Source organism: Rhinolophus sinicus, linkage group LG07 (assembly GCF_036562045.2).
Source record: "Rhinolophus sinicus isolate RSC01 linkage group LG07, ASM3656204v1, whole genome shotgun sequence".
Lineage (NCBI taxonomy): Eukaryota > Metazoa > Chordata > Mammalia > Chiroptera > Rhinolophidae > Rhinolophus > Rhinolophus sinicus.
This window is the reverse complement of record NC_133757.1, coordinates 23,347,611-23,368,763: the sequence shown is the minus strand read 5'-3', so window position 1 is coordinate 23,368,763 and position 21,153 is coordinate 23,347,611. Positions and strand designations below refer to the sequence as shown.

Genomic DNA, 21,153 nt, shown 5'->3' with positions numbered 1-21,153 from the left:
CATCTAAGATTTGTTTCAGTGGACAGGTTGTGGGTTATTTATCCAGAAAAAACAGCATTTTCTGTGCACTTCTGGTCAAGCTGTTACTTCATCCCTCTAGGCCTGACCGCCTTCACCCACCCATTCCTCAGACTGAAGGACCAGGCCTTTGAGCTGAGAATCAAGACCCTGTTCTGTGTTCAGAGCTGCTCCAAAGCTTGGTTGGTCTTCACTTGATGTGTTCCTCTGCTCCCTGGGCAGAGAGCAGAAGGACAGCCCCTCGGGCCCTCGGAGAGTTTTAAGCCTCCAAAGGACAGGTTTGCACGTCCCTAGCAGTAGGAAACTCGGAGGAGACTTAGGGCGAGAGGGGAGAGAAGGTGGGCTATAAGCATAAGCCGTCGAGGGAACTCCAGGTGGTAAGGCCAACACCAGGGGGCGATACCCCGGCCGCGGCCCTTGGGGGCGGCGGACGCCAGATGCTAGGAGGCTGTGTGCCTTGGCCTTAAACCGTCTCTATTGTATAGGGCAGGGGGCGCGAAAGAAGAGCGGCGACCTTCAAGGCACCCCACCCCCTCGGCCCGCCTCCCTGTCCCGCCTTCCAGGCCCCCGCCCCACCCCCGGCTCCGCCTCCACCCCCGCCCCGCCTCCGGCCGCGGCCCCTTCCTCCCGCAGCTGGTGCTTTAGGGCCGCGGAGCAGCGCGTCGCCGTCTCTATGGCCCCAGGATCCGAACGCAAAGGTGAGAGCGGCAGAGAGAGCGGGCGGCGGTGGTGCCTTGGTCGGAGGGCGGAGGCCAGGCCTTCTCCACGTCCATTCCAACCCTCCAAGCTGGGCCAGGCCTGTCTCACCGCTAAGTCCCCCGGTCCCGCATAAAGGCTCGAAGGGGCGCGGGCCAGGCCTCGGGCCGCGCTGGGCGCAGACCCGCCACAGCGGAGTCGGGGACCAGAGCGGGGCGGGGGCCCGCGTGCCGAACAGTGTTCCTCCAGATCTGGGTCACGTCTCCTGATGTCCGGCGGGATAGAAGGAGAGCTCGTCCTCGACCTGCAGCAGTAGAGACTGAGGTTAGACCTGAGGAAAGGATTGCACCGGAGAGCAGATGGTGGAGGAAGGAGATAGAGGGGGATGGGCTCTCTGCCGAGAGACCACCATCCTACTGGGCAGAGGGAGATACCGCCTGCACTAAGCAGATGGACATCTGGGATGAAGGTCAAGAGCCCGCTGATCCTACATTGATCTTGTTTGGGGGGGTGGTCTCCCCTCAGTAACCTCTGCCCTAGAATCTGCCTAGTGGGAAGGTGATCAGAGTTCAGGGGGCTGGCCCTTGGGAGGAACCCAAACTGGTGGAACTGGGGGTAGAGTGTGGGGTGTGGACTGGAGACCTTGAAGCCTTGTTGCCACTGGGAGGGGGGGCAGCTCCGCCCCCCATTTAACCCCGCCCCCGCCCCAACAGGTTAAGTGGGGTCTAAGAGCTCAGGCCCAACTTCCATGTCTAGAACTGCAGTATACATGGAAGTAGAAGATGCTAAGTTAATGTTCCATTCCATCTTTTCTTTGCTAAAACTAGGGGCCTTCTGCCTGAGTTAGGTATTATACCTCTCCCTCCCTGGCAGTGGCCTTGACCCATGCACCCATCCCATTTGAGCATCTGAAGTCAGAAACCTCTACCATCTCATGCGCGCACGCGCACACGGAATCTGGCCTTAGAATTGGGACATTCAGGAGGGAGGCGGGGTTCTGCTCTGCATCTCACCCTCAGTGGACACTGGCAGCCTGCAAGTCTGCAGTGAGAATTGGACCCCTGTATGTACATATTCTTGTCTCCGCATAGATGTAGTTGTGTGTTTGAGGACTGTGTGAACACACATGTACTTGACCCTTCTGGGAGCATGACAGTGCCTGACCTACTGTATCAATCAGTTTGTGTGCATGTTCGTCCACATACGTGTCTGTGCAGCACCCTCCTGTGAATAGGTGTACGGTTCTTCATATGCACATGTGTGGGTTTATAGCCCTCTTTGTCAACCTCTGAGGCTGTGTGACCTGCTGAATGAATGGGCATGTAATTAATACAAGCTTACATGTGAATATGTATGAACCCATGTGGCAGGCCCTTTATGCGAACACGTGTGCACAAACCTCCCTGTGAATGTGCGTGTTCATGACTCTCCTGCGAGTGCATGTGTTCACAGCCCTCCCGTGAATCTGCATGTATGTGCTCCTGTGTGCACGCACACCACCCTCCTGTGGACACGTGACTCTTGTGGAAACCCGTGCAAGTGTGCCATGTACCACACTCTGAGTGGTTCCTCTGACCTGGGGTGTGTCTCTGCTGCCCAATCCTAGGGACGGGTCCCTCCTAGCCATAGGGCTCCCACTCCTGCACTAAGCAAATAGGAGGCCCCAAAGGTAAACAGGTGTGCCTCCACAGTGAGGGGTGGAGCGTGGGCAGTTTGCCTGGGGCCTCCTGCTGCCCCAGCCGCTAAACCAGTAGCTGATGCCCTTTCTGTGGTCCAGGGACTTTCTTTCTACTCATACTCCATTCTCCCGCTCTGGGCTCTGCCCACTATAGTAGTGACCTTTACCTCTTGAATAAATGCTCCAAATTCCTGTTCTCCTTCTGGCCAGCTCCTAGTCCCTCCCCTCTCTTCAAGGCCACTTAGTTAATATTTGACCTGGAGGGGAGGGGAGAGGCCAGTGACCCCTCTGGCGTTGTCTGTGGGCACCAGATGAGATGGGTGGGTCAGGCTTCTTCCACACCTAGCCCAACTCAGGAAGCCTTCAGGAGGTCAGGCCTGTTACAGGACTCAGAGGAGGCCTGCCACCTACCTCCACCCCACCCCCAGCTGGTTGGCTTGAGGGAGGGTCCAGCTGTGGGAACAGTGTCCAAGATATGCCAGGGGAGATGGCCAAGGGCTCAGGGATCCCATCGTTCACTTTTTCCATGTTGCTCATGTCTCCATTAACTGGCCTTTCACACTACAGCCTCCTGCACAGACATTACACCCATGCAGCCAGTGGGGCCCAGGTACCGCTGCCCCCAATGCCTGTGAGTGCCTGTTTGCAGGTAGGGGCACATGCAGATGCCTAGCGAGAGGGTGCAGCACAGACTCGAATGGGCAGGGCGGAGATGTGCACCCCCTCAGAGAGGAATGCTGAGGAGGAGAAGTGTCTAATTAAAGAGAAATTCCAGAGGGAGCGCTCAGGCCAGGGAAAAGAAAAAACAAAGGAAAACAGGACAAAATAAACAAAGGCCCATTAAACGTCTCTGCCCGGGCCTTCCTGCATAAGGCACCCCCGCAGGCAGCAAGGGCAGCTGCTGCAGCTGGGTCTCATTGTTGGGAGGAGAAGGCGGGTGTCCTCCCAGAGAACCTGACTCCACCAAGATGGAGGCCTAGCTAAGCTTCTGTCTTGGTCAGAGGAGGGCTACTACCTTGGGTTTGGGTTGGGGGGAGTCTAGGGTCTTGTGAAGAGGATGAGTTCCACCCAACTTCCTACATGAGAATGACATGAGTGGATCCTGACATGGGAGCTCTGTGGGTGCTGGGCCTCGTCCTTTCAGTACCCCCTGACTTTTGGAAGTAATGTCATCTACCTGCCACCCACACACAGATCAAAGGGCTTTTTCTCCTGTTTTTCCTTCAGAAACCGGATTTCAGAGAACCAGTACAGCCCTGCTGTCGGGGCAGGGTCACCCTTTGCGTGAACTACAAACCCTCTATGATCCCACAAATCCCTCTCACCATGGAGTTTCTATTTGATGCAAACAGACAGCGTGTGATCCATCCTTCCCTCTGACCTTTTATCTGGGATTCCATGGCCGCACAACCCTGTGATTCCATGTCCCCCCAATTCCAGGACCCTCCCTGGCCCCATGACCCCTGACCTTCCAAGTGACCTCCCTGGACCTTGACCCCTGTGACTGTTCTCCCCATCATCCCCTTTACTCTGGCCCTGGCTCCCCCGGAGAATCTTGTTGGTCTGGGCGTCCCCAGGAAGATGTGGGGGAGGCTCTGGCCCCTCCTCCTGAGCTTCCTCACAGCAACTGCAGTCCCTGGACCCTCACTGCGGAGACCATCCAGAGAACTAGATGCCACCCCACGGATGACCATCCCCTACGAAGGTTAGGACCCCCCCCACCCCCGCCAACCTCAAAAGGCAGCAGGAGCCAGGGCTGGGGGTGGGGAGGCAGTCCCAGATCTGGGCTCACAGCTCCCACTCTCCCCAGAGCTCTCTGGGACCCGGCGCTTCAAGGGCCCAGCCCAGAACTACTCAACACTGCTGCTGGAGGAGGCCTCGGCAAGGCTGCTGGTGGGAGCCCGAGGCGCCCTGTTCTCTCTCAGTGCCCATGACATAGGAGATGGGGCTCACAAAGAGGTCAGCCCCTGGAACCTGGACCACCCAGAGGGTCTCCAGCTTCATCCAGCTCCCCAGGACCTCAACTTTCTAGAAACCCTGCCAGCCTTCCGTAGCCCCCTGGTCAGACAATGCTGCCCTTCCCAGCCCAGGTCTCCCTTACATCCCATGTTCCTCCTGAAACTTACCCCACCCCAATTTCCCCAGCTCCCTGGGGTCCTATCACCTGGTCCCACAGGTAATGGGGAGAGGCAAGGGTATTGGGGTCATTGCATCAGCCTTCTCCCCTTTCCCCCCTCCAGATCCACTGGGAGGCCTCCCCAGAGATGCAAAGCAAATGTCATCAAAAAGGGAAAAACAATCAGGTATGTGGTCTGCCCTGTCCCCAGGTCCTTTCCTCCTTCTCCTCAATTGGAGATGTCAGGGTTGGTGGGAACACAGACAGAGAGGTCACGGTCCACCAGTCAATTGCAGCAACCACAGTAAACATTGTAAGTGCTACTAGAGTGGCAAGCCCCCGGCACAGTTCTTTTTTTAAAACAAAACTTTTATTTATTTTAAGTGTGTTTTTCTGGGACCCATCAGCTCCAAGTCAAGTAGTTGTTTCAATCTAGTGGAGGGTGCAGCTCACAGTGGCCCATGTGGGGATCGAATGGCAACCTTGTTAAGAGCACTGCACTCTAACCAACTGAGCTAAACAGCTGTCCCCAGGTGCTGCACTTCTAATCCAAACATCTGGTGACCTATTAGCTTGGTCTGTGATGGCGTCTTAATCTCCTCTGGGCTTCCTGATAATAATCATAACAATAAGTAATCTCTAGTAAGTGACTTAGCTATTATCACCTAATCCTAAAATAACCCTATGAAATAGTATTATCCTCCATTTTCGATAGGAGGAAAATGAGGTTTTGGTCAAGGAATAGCTCAAGTAGCCAGTATTCCAGGGAGGGGAGTTGGTGAAGTGTCAGCCCTTTCTAGCTGAAGAACAGGGTGTCTGCAAGGGTCTCACGTCTGGTTGTGTAACAGATCCTTCCGGAGAGCTTTCTAAAAATACACATTCCCAACGTCCACCAGCCCAGGGATTCTGATTCAGTGAGTCAGGGGTGGTGCTGGGACAGCTGTGTTTAAAGAGGCGCCTCTAGGAGCTTCCATCAAAGGATGCTTCTTGGGGCAGCATGGGAAACAAATGAGGCTGGTGAGGCAGGTGGAACCCAGGTCATGAAGGGCTGTAAATGCCCAGCTGGGGGTTTGGATTTTATTCTGTGACAATGGGCACCCTCACCATTTGGTAAAAACTTTAGAGACTCTCAAACTTTAATGTGCGGGTGACTCACCTTGGTATATTATAAATACAGGTGCTAATTCAGTAGGTCTGGGAAGGACCTGAGATTCTGCAGTTCTAACGAGCTTCCAAGTGAAGCTGACACTGCTGATTCCTGGAGCACACTTTGGGTAGAGAGAACATTTCCCAAAGCATGTCTTGAGGAGCATTAATTTTCAAAAGGGGTTTAATGGTCAGATGAGTTTGGAAAATGCTGCACACATTTCAATCCCACAATGCACAGCAACACCCTTAAGGCTCTGAGAAGTCCCCAGTAAAAGTAGGTTTCACCTGTGGTTTCCAACTTATTTAACCACAGAATTCCTCCTTCCTCTCCCCTTTATTAAATATAAACTTCTTGGGGAAACACGGCTATAGGAATATTTATTCAGCCCCAGGCACTAGATGAATTAGAATGGAGTGAGTCTGAAGGCAAGAAAGGTAGTGGGAGGTTGGGGACATCATATGGGTCAAAGGAGAGAAGCCTGAGCAGGCTGGTGGAGAGCAAGGATGGCTGCCAAAGTACTGCATGCGGCAAGGGAGCGGGATAAGACAAAGACACCTGCATGGATTCCAACCCTGGGTACCGTGCAGGAGGAGGAATCACTAACAAGGCAAAGAAGTCAAGAGAGCAGCAGCTTAAGGCACCTGATGGGCAGAGAAGGCCAGTGTGGCTGGAGTCGGGTGGATGAGACCAGAGAAAGGGGCAGGGCCAGGAGCATGTGGGACCCTATGTTCAGGACTCTGATGAGCCACTGAAGGGTTTTTTAATACAGCTGTGACATGATCTGGTTTACATTTTTTAAAATATGCTTTGAAAAGTGGGTTGCAAGAGTGTGCTGGTTGGTAGACTATCTCTGGAGGGAAACTTCAGACAATGGCAATAGCAGTCTCCTTTGAAGGCAACAGAGATAAAAAGGAGACTGTTTACAACATATCCCTTTGTACCTTTTGAATGTACACTGCATATACTCGTCATTGATTGAATAAATAAGTCGTTCTCATAGAGTGGCGGAGGATGGGGAGAGCTGTCGGGGTCACTGCAGTTCAGGCAAGTGGTGATGGTGGTAATTTAAACTCGGGTGGGGGCAGTGGAGGGGAAGTGGGCCAAGTCAAGAGACATAGGACAAAGACTTAATCAGGGAGCAGGACTGAATGTGGGGGTGAGGGGATGGGAAGCAGCAAGGATGACTCCTGGTTTCTGGACTGAGTAATAGGATGCAAAGATGGAGAGGTGGGGATGACTGGATGAACAGGTTTAGGAGGGAAGATGCAGGTTAGGGAGGAGGGATAAGCTTGCTTTCTGACCAGGTGAGTTTGTTGTGTCTGTGGGATATCAGGTGGAGAGAGGGCTGGAGCATGGCAATAGATTTGGTAGTGTCACCCCAAAGGGGGTGTGGGAGCTCCAGGAGTGGGAGACGTTGCTGATAAGGAGATGTGAGAGAAGCATTTTAGGATGGTGAGGGTCTGGGAGCCTCTGAACTGGGGGTGCAGGAGATGCAGGAGAAGCTGGCAGAGTGAATCAGGTAATCCAAGAGATAGAGGAGTCGTGCCATTGGGAGGCCAAAGGACAGTGAGTTCCAGGGAATATTCTGTGTTCTGGGCAGTGAGAACACCCACTGGGATCTTGGAACCCGCTGGGATCTTGGAAAGAACTATGTGTCCTGTGGGTAGGGTAAGAGCCAGACTATGACGCTGGACTATGAAGAGGCCTCCTTCTGGAGCTCACAGCCCTCCCCCACCTATCCCACAGACCGAGTGTTTCAACCACGTGCGATTCCTACAGAGGCTCAATGCCACCCACCTCTATGCATGTGGGACTCACGCCTTCCAGCCCCTCTGTGCAGCCATTGTGAGTATGCCTGCCCCAGCCCTAACCGCTGGTCCCTGACATCAGACTGCTCTGACCTTGGGCCACAACCCCTGCCTGTCCTTGGAACCACTGACTTCTGGACTCTCCATTCCCTCAGGATGCTGAGGCCTTCACCTTGCCAAGCAGCTTCGAGGAGGGGAAGGAGAAGTGTCCTTACGACCCAGCCCGTGGCTTCACAGGTCTCATCATCGGTGAGCCACCCAGCCCATCCACAAGCATGCATTTTGTGGGACATGGATGTCATTGCCAGGACTTGCCCCCCATGTGTGTCATGTGCCTTGTTGTGTGTGACACGTCTCGTGCCTGGCACCTCGTCCCGCAGATGGAGGCCTCTACACAGCTACACGGTATGAGTTCCGGAGCATTCCTGACATCCGCCGGAGCCGCCACCCGCACTCCCTGAGGACGGAGGAGGCACCCATGCACTGGCTCAATGGTTAGGACGATGAGGCACAGGATGGTGGGGGGCAGGGCACTATTGCTTCATCTTTACTCCCTTGGGCAGTTGACCATCCTATCCCCAAATCCCCAGGTGAGCCTGCCTCTTCCTGTGTGTTGTTGAGTGAGGGGTGGGGGATGGGAGAAAGCCCCAGCCTGGCTCAGAAGTCACGTGAACTGCCCCACCCAGATGCTGAGTTTGTGTTCTCCGTCCTGGTGCGGGAGAGCAAGGCCAGTGCGGTGGGTGACGATGACAAGGTTTACTACTTCTTCACGGAGCGTGCCGCTGAGGAGGGTTCTGGCAGCTTTGCTCAGAGCCGCAGCAGCCACCGAGTGGCCCGTGTGGCCCGTGTGTGCAAGGTGAGTAGGACTGAGGCTGGGCCAAAGGTGTCGAGGCTGAACCGCAGACCCTGGCCTCTGACCCCCTGCCCCTACCTCCCCAGGGTGACCTGGGAGGGAGGAAGATCCTGCAGAAGAAGTGGACCTCCTTCTTAAAGGCGCGTCTCATCTGCCACATTCCACAGTATGAGACACTGCATGGTGTCTGCAGCCTGGAAACGGACACCTCGGCCCGCACGCACTTCTATGCAGTCTTCACGCTGACCACACAGTGGTCAGTGCAGGGACAGTGGGGAGGCAAGGAACAGGGGGCTGGCATAGGGGCTGGAGCGGAGGTCAGTGAGGATGAGCAGGAACCATTGTTGGGAGGGCAGGCTGCAGAGAGGATTTCAGGCACATCCAGCTGGCCTGGGGCTGGCGGCCACAGTGGCCTACTGACCTCAGGAGACCCTGTGGGCCTGGAGCTGGGGTTGGTCAGGGTGAGCGGGTAGCGGGGGCAGGCTCCACTCAGTGTGATTCAGCCCTCTCCCCTATGTCTTATCCCTAGGAAGACCCTGGAGGCCTCAGCCATCTGCCGCTACGACCTGACGGAGGTGCAGGCTGTCTTCGCAGGCCCCTACATGGAATACCAGGATGGTGCCCGGCGCTGGGGCCGCTATGAGGGCGAGGTGCCGGAACCCCGGCCTGGCTCGGTGAGTGCCCAGGCCTGGGGTCAGTGCTGAGTAGACAGAAGCCCTGGGAGGGCTAGTAGGACCCTTGTGGGGAGTCCTGAGGTTCACCACCCCTGTCCCCTACCCCAGTGCATCACAGATTCATTGCGCAGCCGAGGCTACAACTCATCCCAGGACTTGCCATCGCTGGTCCTGGACTTTGTCAAGTTGCACCCACTGATGGCTCGGCCCGTGGTGCCCACACGTGGACGGCCCCTGCTGCTCAAGCGCAGCGTGCGCTACACACACCTCACAGGGACACCTGTCACCACGCCTGCTGGACTCACCTATGACCTGCTCTTTCTGGGCACAGGTGCTTCTGACCCCTGGCTTAAGCCCTCTGGTGACTGCTGACCTGTCCTTAATCCCTATTGAGCTCTAGCCCCCGGATGACCCTTGATCACAAAACCCTGGTCACCACTGATGTTGATTCTTCAATGAACATTGACGACTGGCCCCTATGACCACTGGCTCTCGGTGACTGTTGACTCCTTTCACCAACCACAGTTGACATCTGACCTCAGTCACAATGCTATGAACCCAGTAATTCCTGCCATGACAAGCCCAGAGTTGCCAGTGTCCTGAGGCCCCACTACTTCTGGCTGATTCCTGTCCCTGACCTTATGACTCCCAAACCGGTCCCATTAGGCTATTGCAGGGGGCCAAGAGCAAGTTCATTGCTGGGGTCTGACCCTCTGCCCTATCCATACTAGCTGATGGCTGGATCCACAAAGCTGTCGTCCTAGGCTCTGGGATGCACATTATCGAAGAGATACAAGTGTTCAAGGAACCCCAGTCTGTGGAGAATCTGGTCATCTCTCCAATGCAGGTAGCCCCTGACTCATGACCTTCAGTATGGTCTTGCCGGAACAGGGGGAGGGAGTTGGGGAGGCTGGGCAGTGGCTGTGTGTGTGTGTGTAAGTGGGAGTGGGGCTGTTGCTGACCAGCTATCCTCTCTGGCTCCCAGCATAGCCTCTATGTGGGGGCCCCTAGTGGCGTCATCCAGCTACCACTGTCCAGCTGCTCCCGCTACCGCTCTTGCTACGACTGCATCCTGGCCCGAGACCCCTACTGCGGCTGGGACCCCAGCACCCATGCTTGCATGGAGGCCACCGCCATAGCCAACAGGTCCCAGGGTAGCTGGTGGAAGGTGGAAGGGGGTGTGAGGGTCCCATGTGCCCAGGGATCAGGACCTGAAGGGAGGAGGAAGGCCCGCCAGCTGTAGGGGCAGTGGCTGCCAGTAGTGGGTATCAGCCCTATTGACCCTTCCACTGGGGAAACAAGCCCAGTCCCTCTTGTTCATGAGTCCTGATCTTCCATCTCCAGGACAGCACTGATACAGGACATAGAGAGAGGAAACCGAGGCTGTGAGGGCAACAGGGACACAGGTAAGTGACATTCATGGATGTGTGTGGGTCTGGCTGCATAGCTTGTCTTCTTTACCATCTACTGTCATTTGTTTGCACATGTATGTATCTGAATGGCTATATGTGTGTATTTACAGAGTCTGGCGCAGAGTAAGTGCTCAACAAACATTTGTTGCCCAAAAGAATTATAAATAAGGAAACAGGCTCAAGATGTGAAGTTTCTTGTCTGGAGCTTAAAGCCAAGTTGGAGGTGGAGGGCTAGCAATCACATGATCGTACAATGAATTATAATTATTTTCTTTGGTTTTTGTTACAAAAGGAAAAATTATAACTATGACAAGGGTTTGAAGGATAATGGGTACTACCCCAAGGATGATCAGCACTGCTATCTGAAGGAAAAGTTAGTAATCATAGCTAATATGTACTGAGTACTCACTATGTGTCAGGCACTGATCAAACACTCACATGCACTGTCTCATTCATTCTCACAGCATTCCTCTGAGAGGTGCCATTACCATCATCCCCATAAGGGGCAACCTCTCTGAGGCACAGGTAGAATAAGTAAGCGGCCCAAAGTTAATCAGCTGTTAAGCAGCAGGGTCAGAATTGGAACCTGCCTCCATGCAGTCGGACTGGAGTTTGTGCTTTTGATCACTGCTATGTTCTCTCCCCCCAAGTTAACCAGGCAAGTGGCAGTGGAGACATGGGGAGAGAAGGATGACACACAAGCAGAAGGAACAGCAGGCAGAGCAAGATTCGTGTTTGAGCAACAGGAGGCTGGAGAAGTGGGCAGGGCCCATGCTAAGGCAGGGGAGTGGCATGATCGGCTGTTTTTAAAACGTCACGCTCCTGCTGCCTGGAGAACAGATTAGTTGGGGACCAGAATGGGCCAGCAGTTCGGGAAGGAGAGAAGTCAACAGGTCTGAGATAGATTCCGGAAGCAGAATCTTGGTGAGGGTTAGATACAAAAGTGAGGGGGAGAGAGAGGCGAGGGAGACTCCCAGGTTTCTGATTTCAGATGGTGACGTTCATGCTGATGACAATTCATGGTGATGAAAAGAACTAGTGTAGTTTGAGAGGGAAGTTTTGCTTTGGTTCCTGCGACATGTCCAAGAGACCTCATGGTGATGCCCAGCATGTAGAAGATACTCAATTCTGATGCTCAGGAGAGAACTCTGTGCTGGAGGTAGAGATTAGGCATCATTGGCAGGTGGCAGGAATTGCAACTACAGGGAAGGGCCAGTGTGAACCTGCTGTGGGAGCGTAAGTGCAGAGCTTGGCCAAGTGTCCAAATTCCGTGCTTGGTGCTGGGGATACAACGGGGAATCATCTGGCGTGCCATCGCCAATGCCCTCCCTGGAATAGGCAAGCACTGTGTGCTCCTCCTGTCCTTCACTCCCTCCAGGGCCACCACCACCAGTGAAGACCCGCTCTGTGCTCCGGGGTGATGATGTCCTCCTGCCCTGTGACCAGCCATCCAACCTAGCCCGGGCCTTGTGGCTGCTCAATGGGAGCCTGGGCTTGAGCGATGGGCGGGATGGCTACCGTGTGGGCGTGGATGGGTTGCTAGTGACAGACACACAGCCTGAGCACAGTGGCAACTATGGCTGCTACGCTGAGGAGAACGGCCTCCGCACCCTGCTGGCCTCCTACAGCCTCACAGTGCGGCCAGCCACCCCTGCGCCGGCTCCACAAGCCCCTGCCATGCCTGGGGCACAACTGGCACCTGATGTGAGGCTGCTCTATGTGCTAGCCATCGCTGCACTTGGTGGCCTCTGCCTCATCCTGGCTTCCTCCCTCCTCTATGTGGCCTGTCTTCGGGGAGGCAGACGAGGGCACCGACGGAAATACTCACTGGGTCGGGCTGGCAGGGCAGGGGGCTCTGCTGTCCAGCTACAGACAATCTCAGGCCAATGTCCTGGAGAGGAAGATGAGGGTGACGATGGGGAGGGAGCTGGGGGCCTGGAGAGCGGCTGTCTCCAGATCATCCCTGGGGAAGGAGCCCCAGCCCCACCACCTCCGCCACCCCCACCGCCACCGGCTGAGCTGACCAATGGGCTGGTGGCGCTACCCAGCCGGCTGCGCAGGATGAATGGCAGTAGCTACGTGCTCCTGAGGCAGAGCAATAACGGAGTGCCAGTGGGGCCCTGCTCCTTCGCTGAGGAGCTCAGCCGCATCCTGGAGAAGAGGAAACACACCCAGCTTGTAGAGCACCTGGATGAGAGCTCTGTCTGAGCCCAGCCTCCCAGGACAAATGCTCTTCCAAGCCAGCCGTCTACCCCAGGCTGGGCTGCTGCTTCCCCAACACAGACACCCTACCTTCACCCCAACTCCAGGCCCTTCTCCCAACTTTTCGTGTCCCTGTAGGGCTGGCCAGAGTCAGGCCCAGCCAAAGCCCCTCCTCAGTCTCCACAGACCCATCTGTGAGCAGCCCAGGCCAACCGGTGCTCCTCAAGGTAGGTGGTCCCACGGGTTCTGCAGCCCCAGTTCCTGTCCCCGTCCTCCTGCCCCATTTGTCTGCTCAAACCCTTCCTCTTTCTCCCAGGCAGGACTCTGCAGGTCCAGATGGCCTCAACGTCACCACCCTCTGCATGGCCCTATGTGCCAGATGGTCCTCATCCCACACCTGTCAGCCACCAGAGCCATCTGAGCCCTGCGCACATGCACATGTGTACACGGAAGAATGTCTATCAGCTGGGCTGCAGGGCCTCCACCCTCCCTCACCCCCCCCTTCTGGTACATTCTTGTTTCATCTCTTCTGGACTTCGGGTGCCCTCCCAGTTGCCACATCCCATCCTATCTAGTCCTCTCACCTAGTCCCAGCCCCATGTGGTGCCCTTTTTGGCTAGAGCTTAGGAACAGGCCAGTCTGGGGAGGTAAGACCATCATTCCCCTCTTCTCCCTTAATGTGCAGCCCTTATGAGTCAGCCCCACCCCCCACCCCCTTGGTCACTTTTGAGAGTGACAGAAACAGAGTTCCAGGCATGTCCCTTTCTCTCATACGTGTGCTTACATTTCCACTCACATGCACCTTCTGAGCCTCCCCTTGCTGCCTCGGACCTGTGTCTGTCGGATTTGGTCCATGGACATTTCAGAGGGAGAGCCCTCTCCCGTTCAGCTGTCCTTGAAGACACTTCCCTAGGACGGGTCACTGACACTGCACTCAATGAGCCAGCTTCCCTTTTGGGGACCAAGCATTTGCTATCCCTCGACCAGAGCAGGGGGAGGAGAGATCTGATGTTTCACCTGGCACATGAAGCCCGTTCTAGGAACTATGCAAAGGGCAGAGGCTGGGATGCTTGGCTCCCACCCCTGTCCTACCTCACCGGGGCACTTTCAGAGTCCAGGGGCCTCTGAAGTCTCCAGGCCCATATGGGACAATCAAATCCTGACTGAGCTCCCCGATTCCCCTTGGGTGAGGATGACTGTTATTTTTGTAGCTGAGAACGTGGAATCCCACGGATTTTTACTGCCCTTCACCCATCCTCTCCACCTCCACCCACAATGAATGTATTTATTGTGAGAACAGCTACATTTCTTTAGGAATGCCCCCACTCACCACCCTGGTGGGTGGAACAGGCATGTGAAAGAGTGGGGAGCCTGGGCTCAGCTCCTCCACCCCGTTGGTTAATAAACAGTCTCTTTTCCCCACAGCTATGAGTAGTCTGCTTGATCTAAACTGGCCTTCCCCTGAGCACCAGGGGACAGGCTCTGAGCCTACACTGAAGGTGCTGCAGGGCTGACTGCTCCCCATACAAACCATTTGCAGAGGAAACTGGGATCCTCAGCCACTACCCTGGGTGCCCTGGGTAGGCACAGAGGCCTTTATTAGGACTTTCACTATTCACAGACCTTGGTGATAAAGGCACAACAAACAAAAGTACGACAGTTCAAGAATTCATACAAAGGTTTCTAGGTTTCTACATCCTGGCTCTTCTCACCATTCCACACCCCACCCCTCACCCCTACCCCCCACTCTCATCCCTGGCCACACACACACAACTTTTTTTTTTAGTTAAGCCTAGAAGATCCTGCCCATTTCACTCTCTCTTAGGTCAGGCCTAGGCCTAGATTAAGCATATGGCCTTTGACATTAACCATCCTGAAGGATTATAAGTTTTACTTCTGGTTTTATAATAATGAAAAATGGGGTTATACTTAAAATACACACAAATTTGAAGTAAGACCTCAAGAGAGACCGTGGGCAAGTTTATTAATCAGTTTTCTAATCTGTACACAGACATTCACACAGATATAAAGTGCCTAGCCCTATGCCAGGCTCCCAGCAGAGTATAAGTGCTAGCTCTCTAGCTCAATGGTTGCATAAATAGGACATCAGGGGTTCTTCAGAAGCCAGCCTTGAAATCCCTCACTGTGATTTGAGATCACTATTATCAATTTGGATTTCAGATATGAGGACCCTGTAAAATCCTTGAAGACTCTCAGGTCTCAGTAATGTCAACTGGATAAGAATTAGGAGATACCGAATCACTGCCCCCTGCAGTGGGCACCAAAAAGAACAGGCAGCTCTTCTTTGTCCCAAGCAAAAGCTTCAGCACCAGCTTCCCCTTTCCTGGGCTCCACCTGTTTGCCTGGGCTTGGAACTCCCTGAACCACCTCCACTGTGACTGGACTTGGGGCAACTCTTCATTGCGCTGGCACCCGCGCTGGGGCAGGCTCCTGGGCCTCTCGGGGGCGCAGCCCGCCCCACGTGGTCGGCTTGTTGGTGAAGGGGTGCCACTGGCCCTGGATGCTCGGGCTGTCCGTGTGAAAGGGCCGGCGGATGCGGATCACGTCCAAGCCCGACTGGTTCGCCAGCTTCTGCACCAACGCCGTGATCTCCTCCACCGACTTGCAGTTGATGCTCTCCTCGCGCACAGCCCCGTTAACTGGCCGGAGGGAGGTGGGGGTAAGAGGAAGGAAGCGGCCCAAGCCCCCCGCGGCCGCCCTCCAGCCCCCGCCCGGCCCCACTCACGGTATTCCGCCACAATTCTGGGCACAGAGCACGGCCGCGGGTTCACGTATATGACGACCCCTGGGTTCCGTCGGGCGAAGTCGGCCACCTCCCGTTCCACGAACTCCCTGAAGGACCCAGAAGGGTGAGCGCTGACCCAGGGCGACCTCTTCCCAGAGTCGCACCCCCGCGCCCTCCGCCCAGCTCACCTGGCGCCGCGGGACGAGGGCGCGTCGCGGCTGAGGCTGAAGCTGAGGCGCTGCAGCTGCTGCACGTAGCGACCTAGCCCGTTGTGGAGAACGCTGGTCAGAAAGCGGCTGGGGGTGCCTCGCGCTGTCATGGTTTCAACCCCCAGGCCACCGAGCCCAGCCTGGAGGTGAGGGGGCGGGACTAACGCCCGGGCTTCCGCTTCCGGGGACACCAGGCCCGGGGAAGTTTTGATTCCGAGGTCTCGGAGAGTGGCGCGTGCGAGTGACCCACGTTGCGAGTGAAAGGCGTGAGACAGAGTGGTGACTCGGGACCAGGGTCGGAGCGTCGGCGCTCTTGGCAGTGGAACCGAGGGCGGGTGGAGAGGGGCGAGGAGCCGCACAGGGGCTCCCTAGTCGCGTCGAGTCCCCTTTGAGGGCAGGAGCAGAGAAGAGAGCCACTAGTTGGGGACCTAGAGCAGAGGGGCTACAGAAAGGACGCAGACGGTTGTGGCGATGAGGACGACGAGGAGACTCCGTGGAGGGTAGTGCTGCTGGAGACATGATCTGGAGAAACCCTGTGGGTGAGCGGGAGGCGATGGGAGAAGCTGGAAAGGACCAGAGAGGTAGGGAGCCAGACAGAGGACAGAGATGTGAAAGGGTCGTGTAGGTGGGCGTGGATGGAAGTAGCAATGCGGAGGGGCAAAAGAGGATTCAGAGAGATGTTTATGAAGGAGAAGTTTGGAGAGAGAGAGAAGCCACCTAGATTGAGCTCTTAGAGAGCTCCGTAGAGGATCCCTAGGGCCTGAACAAGTGAAGGCACCCGAACCAGGCACCTAAGGCATTTCAAGTAGGGACTTTCTCCATTTGACTGGGAATGTGGGTCCTCCTCCGAAGTGCGTACCCCCTCCGTATCCTGTTGCCCCTGCGTGGGGAGTGGACGAGTCGGAGGGGCCTGCCCCGAAGCTTGGTGCCAGGCCCTCCTCGCAGGCGGTATAGGAAGGAGGCTCTCCCAGCCTTGGAGGTACCAGTGTTGCCTGTAACTGCCACTGAAATCCGTCAATATTTGCGAGCACATGGGATCCCCTTCCAGGATGGCCACAGCTGCCTGCGGGCACCGAGCCCCTTTGTGGGGGCCTCGCAGCTCAAGGACCAGACTAGTGCTACCACTTCCTTCAGCCTCTTCATTAACAAGACCACAGGCCGCTTTCTCTGCATGACCAGCCTAGCAGAGGGGAGCTGGGAAGACTTCCAGGCCAGTGTGGAGGGGCGCGGGGATGGGGACAGAGAGGGAGTCCTGCTTAGTGAAGCCCCAGAAGCTGAGGACAGTGAGGAAGTCCGGAGGATCTGGGACCGAGCGGTACCTCTCTGGGAGCTTCCTGAGCCAGAGGAGGCGCAGCTGGCTCGCGTGATGTTTGGCCTTACCAAAGTGACGGACGACACACTCAGGCATTTCAGTGTGCGGTACCTGCGGCCTGCTCGCAGCCTTGTGTTCCCTTGGTTCTCCCCTGGAAGTATGAGACTACGAGGCCTGAAGCTCCTAGGGGCTGAGGGCCAGGATGGTGGAGTGCACTACGTGGAGACCACCATTCCCCGCCCTGGCGCTTACCACAATCTGTTTGGATTGCCACTGATCGGTCGGCGAGATGTTGAGGTGGTGCTGACGAGTCGTGAGCTGGACAGCTTGGCCTTGAACCAATCCACAGGGCTGCCCACCCTTGCCCTTCCCCGAGGAACAGCCTGCTTACCCCCTGCCTTGCTCCCTTACCTTGAACAGTTCCGACGTATCGTGCTCTGGCTGGGGGATGACCTTCGGTCCTGGGAAGCTGCCAAGTTGTTTGCCCGAAAACTGAACCCCAAGCGATGCTCCTTGGTGCGGCCTGGGGACCAGCAGCCCCGTCCCCTGGAGGCCCTGAACCGAGGCTTAAATCTTTCTCGAATTCTGCGTTCTGCCCTGCCTGCCTGGCACAGGTCTATTGTGTCTTTCCGGCAGCTTCGGGAGGAGGTACTAGGAGAACTGTCAAATGTGGAGCAGGTAGCTGGTGTCCGCTGGAGCCGCTTCCCAGACCTCAATCGTCTCTTGAAGGGACATCGGAAGGGCGAGTTGACTATCTTTACAGGTGACCCTTTGGGAAATCAGTGTTTGGGGTGGAGGCAGAGAATCCGGTGACAAAAACGTGGGTTTGGGTCACAGTGAATGTTGGAAGAGGAAACTTTCCCTCCCAACTTTGAAGCCCTGCTTCATGTCTTGCTTTCAAGGGTAGGACTATCCTCCCTCACCCAGATCTGTGTTCAACCCCCCTGCAGGGCCGACAGGCAGTGGAAAGACAACATTCATCAGTGAGTATGCCCTGGATTTGTGTACCCAGGGGGTGAACACGCTATGGGGTAGCTTTGAGATCAGCAACGTGAGACTAGCCCGGATCATGCTGACACAGTTCGCTCTGGGGCGGCTGGAAGACCAACTGGACAAGTATGATGAATGGGCCGACCGCTTTGAGGACCTACCTCTCTATTTCATGACTTTCCATGGGCAACAGAGCATCAGGTAAGATTCCCAGGCCTGGGGGTTTTCAAAGAATGGGAGGGCAGGAGAACAGACCCTGGACAGAGTCTTCAGGATGCTGGCTTTCTGCCTGGGATAGTCTAGAGACTACTTGTAATTGACTCTTGAATTCATTGCCTTTTCCTCTTCCCAGGACTGTAATAGACACAATGCAACATGCGGTCTATGTCTATGACATTTGTCATGTGGTCATCGACAATCTGCAGTTCATGATGGGTCACGAGCAGCTGTCCACAGACAGGTGACATCCTCTTGTCTAGCTGGAACCCACTTGAAGACACATGTCTTCTCAGGCAGCTGGCCTCTAGGCACACACACTGCACTCTCTTGTTTTCTGACACATGTGCATGCACATGCCACCCCATGTGTATTTCTGTCTTTATAGGGGTGTGACGTGTGGCAATGGGAAGTACAGATAGGGACCTAAGTGTGAGTCCTTGGGTAGAGGGAAGTAGAGTGGAGTTGTGTGCTTTGTGGAGATGTGAATGAATCAAGAGGATGTGTTTATGCTTGTCCATCTGAGTCTGATAACCTCTTTGCTTTGTTGGGGTGGGAGCAGGATTGCAGCTCAAGACTACATCGTTGGGGCCTTTCGGAAGTTTGCGACAGACAGTAGCTGCCATGTGACACTGGTCATTCATCCCCGGAAGGAGGATGATGATAAGGAACTACAGACAGCATCCATTTTTGGTTCAGCCAAAGTAAGTGGCCTTTAGAGGAGCCCAACCTTTGGAAACTACAGGGGGCAGGTGACCAGAGGTAGCCCTCTGTCAGCTTTAAATCATCTTGACTATTCCTCTGGAAGAGGCAGCTGGGGCCATGACATGAGGAATACAAAGTCTGATAATAGCTGGTCCTTTGCCCTCCTCACCCTCCAGGAGCTCACATCCTCTGGTGGGGAAACAATGGGAGAGTGATTACAACTCAGTGTGATAAAAGTTATGATAGGCAGCACAAGTATTTGGGGAGCAAAGAGAAAAGACATCTGAGTCAGCCTGGGACATCTAGGGAGACTTCCTAGAGGAGGTGTCAGCAAAGGTTGGGTTTAGTTTTGGCTGACAGTAGGTGTGAAATAATCAAGGCCTTCTGAGCAGCAGGACCAGCCCGATCCTAGAGCTCCTCATGGTACACTGAGTGCCTATTACATGCCAGGCCTGGGCTGGGCACAGGGAATACAGGGCGAGGAGCACAAACTATGCCACAATGGAACAAACATGGAGCTGGGGAAGAGAATAACAGAAGTGGAAAGATGGTGGTACCTTCTTTATTTATGGGGATCAAGAATGGTCTCTCTAGTGAAGTATGACATTTAAACCAAGACCTCAATGATAAGACGCTGGGGTTGAGTAGGGTGGTGAGTTGTGGAGAAGTGTTACAAGCAGAGGGAACAGCAGATACAAAATCTGGGACAGCAGCAAGGTTGTCATGGAACTGAAAAACTCAAGTGGCCTTGAGCATCATGGTCAGTAGTTCAAAGAGCTTTGATGAAGGGGGGCAGTACTTTCCTTTCCTCATTCTTGCCACTTCTCCCTGCACCCTCAACCTTTGTTTCTGCTTCTCTCATATGTCTTCTCACTGCTCCTTTGTCCTCTGTCCCCATCCCTCAGGCAAGCCAGGAAGCAGACAATGTTCTGATCCTGCAGGACAGGAAACTGGTAACTGGACCAGGGAAACGGTATCTACAGGTGGCCAAGAACCGCTTTGATGGAGACGTAGGTGTCTTCCCACTTGAGTTCAACAAGAGCTCTCTAACCTTCTCCATACCACCAAAGAGCAAGGCCCGGCTCAAGAAGATCAAGGATGACAATGGGCTAGTGGTTAAAAAGCCCTCTTCTAGTAAAAAGGGTGCTGTGTCCCAGAACTCTGAGACTTACTCAAGCAAGGCCCCCAACCCCTACCAGCCAGACCCCTCTAAGCCTTCAAGGTGAAGGCAGTACAGAGCTGGACACTGAAATAAGCCTGACAGGACAGGCTGGGGCACAGACTCTTTATTGGCCCTCTGCTAGGGCTGCCTCTGTCCTGTGGTCCTGAGCTACGGGCTCTTCTCAGTCTGAGGGACCTAGCCGAGGGCAGGATCCCATAGTGAGAGAATTCAATTTAGCAAATATTTGAGAACCTACTGTGTGCCAGGTTTTGTTCTAGGTCCTAGGAATATAGCACTGACAAGACATGAGGTCCCTGCTTTCATGGAACTTAAAGTCTGGTGTGGGGACAAGTAAGCTAATGAACAAATAAATACAGAACACACTTTTAGATAATGAAAAATGCTATTTAAAAAATAAAATAGTCATGGGATAGTACTTACAGGCTAGTTTAGATTAAGGTCTGAAAAATTGTCTTTGAGCAGAGGACATTTGAGCTGGGGCCTAAAGAACTAGTATTGAGCCACGTGAACATCTGGAGAAAGAGGGATCTAGGCAGAAGGAAAGGTAAATACAGAGGCCCTGAGGTGGGAATGAGCAAGTTGAGTTCAAAGTAGTGGGGTCAGGCCCCATGAACCTGGAGGGGACTAGGGGACTTCTGGCCAAAATTCCAGCATAGGCTTTCCGAGCTGAAGGGCGACATGGTAGGTACCAAACTCCTCTGCTCCACTCGAGCCTGCTGTGTGGTGGCACTCACTACCACTGGATCCTAGGTGCTTGTCCCTGTAATATTAGGGCCCCAAAGGTGGAAGCTGGGCCAGAGAGCCATGGAAAGAAGCTGTGAACCCAGCGTGCCTGCCCCCTGGACACATTGTATGGTATGCTGCCTCAGACCGCTGCAGTGGATGCAGTCATAATTTTTTGTAGAGCCTTTTGAAGTTTTACTAAAAAAAAAATTTTCCATTGCTTTTGTTTCTGTGCTGTTTCTTATTTGCCCACCAGGTGTCTCCCCAGTCTATAACTGGATTTTCCTCTGAATTGGGACAGGTCCCCTCCCCCACCCCTAGTCTTTGAGCTCTACGCTCCCAAGGAAGCAAGAGCATTAAAGGGCCTTTGCATGCACACACCCTTAGCACCTCGTCTTGGCCTGGGGAAGACAGGATGGTGTTTCTTTATCTCTGTTTTCCTTGAGGATCTCCATGTGATCC

At 54.7% G+C, this 21,153-nt stretch overlaps 3 protein-coding genes across 7 annotated transcripts; 2 read left to right on the top strand and 1 right to left on the bottom strand.

The window, feature by feature from the left end:
- Positions 1-576: 576 nt before the first annotated feature.
- Positions 577-14,031, top strand: SEMA4G (semaphorin 4G). 3 transcript variants are annotated; one of them, XM_019724929.2, is made up of 16 exons: positions 577-716; positions 3,620-4,097; positions 4,203-4,351; positions 4,633-4,695; positions 7,405-7,503; positions 7,622-7,715; positions 7,847-7,960; positions 8,153-8,322; positions 8,406-8,575; positions 8,849-8,993; positions 9,102-9,324; positions 9,725-9,840; positions 9,979-10,139; positions 10,338-10,399; positions 11,784-12,834; positions 12,928-14,031. In XM_019724929.2, the coding sequence occupies exons 2-15, from the start codon at positions 3,974-3,976 to the stop codon at positions 12,611-12,613; spliced, it is 2,520 nt and encodes an 839-aa protein (XP_019580488.2). In that variant the 5' UTR covers positions 577-716; positions 3,620-3,973; the 3' UTR covers positions 12,614-12,834; positions 12,928-14,031. The 3 variants fall into 3 exon arrangements, with proteins under 3 accessions (XP_019580488.2, XP_019580485.2, XP_019580486.2); XM_019724926.2 differs by having other exon boundaries at positions 12,924-14,031; XM_019724927.2 differs by lacking the exon at positions 577-716 and adding an exon at positions 900-1,038 and having other exon boundaries at positions 12,924-14,031.
- Positions 14,032-14,566: 535 nt separating this feature from the next.
- On the bottom strand, positions 14,567-15,745 carry MRPL43 (mitochondrial ribosomal protein L43). The gene is made up of 3 exons (XM_019724931.2): positions 15,542-15,745; positions 15,354-15,460; positions 14,567-15,267 (listed from the first exon to the last, which is right to left on the bottom strand). Exons 1-3 carry the CDS (start codon positions 15,670-15,672, stop codon positions 15,026-15,028), a joined length of 480 nt encoding a protein of 159 aa, XP_019580490.2. The 5' UTR covers positions 15,673-15,745; the 3' UTR covers positions 14,567-15,025.
- A 20-nt stretch (positions 15,746-15,765) lies between these two features.
- Positions 15,766-20,911, top strand: TWNK (twinkle mtDNA helicase). 3 transcript variants are annotated; one of them, XM_074339176.1, is made up of 6 exons: positions 15,846-16,143; positions 17,511-17,637; positions 17,825-18,065; positions 18,217-18,324; positions 18,643-18,784; positions 19,691-20,911. In XM_074339176.1, exons 3-6 carry the CDS (start codon positions 17,944-17,946, stop codon positions 20,009-20,011), a joined length of 693 nt encoding a protein of 230 aa, XP_074195277.1. In that variant the 5' UTR covers positions 15,846-16,143; positions 17,511-17,637; positions 17,825-17,943; the 3' UTR covers positions 20,012-20,911. The 3 variants fall into 3 exon arrangements, with proteins under 3 accessions (XP_019580489.1, XP_074195277.1, XP_074195276.1); XM_019724930.2 differs by having other exon boundaries at positions 15,766-17,637; XM_074339175.1 differs by lacking the exon at positions 17,511-17,637.
- The last annotated feature ends 242 nt before the right edge of the window (positions 20,912-21,153 follow it).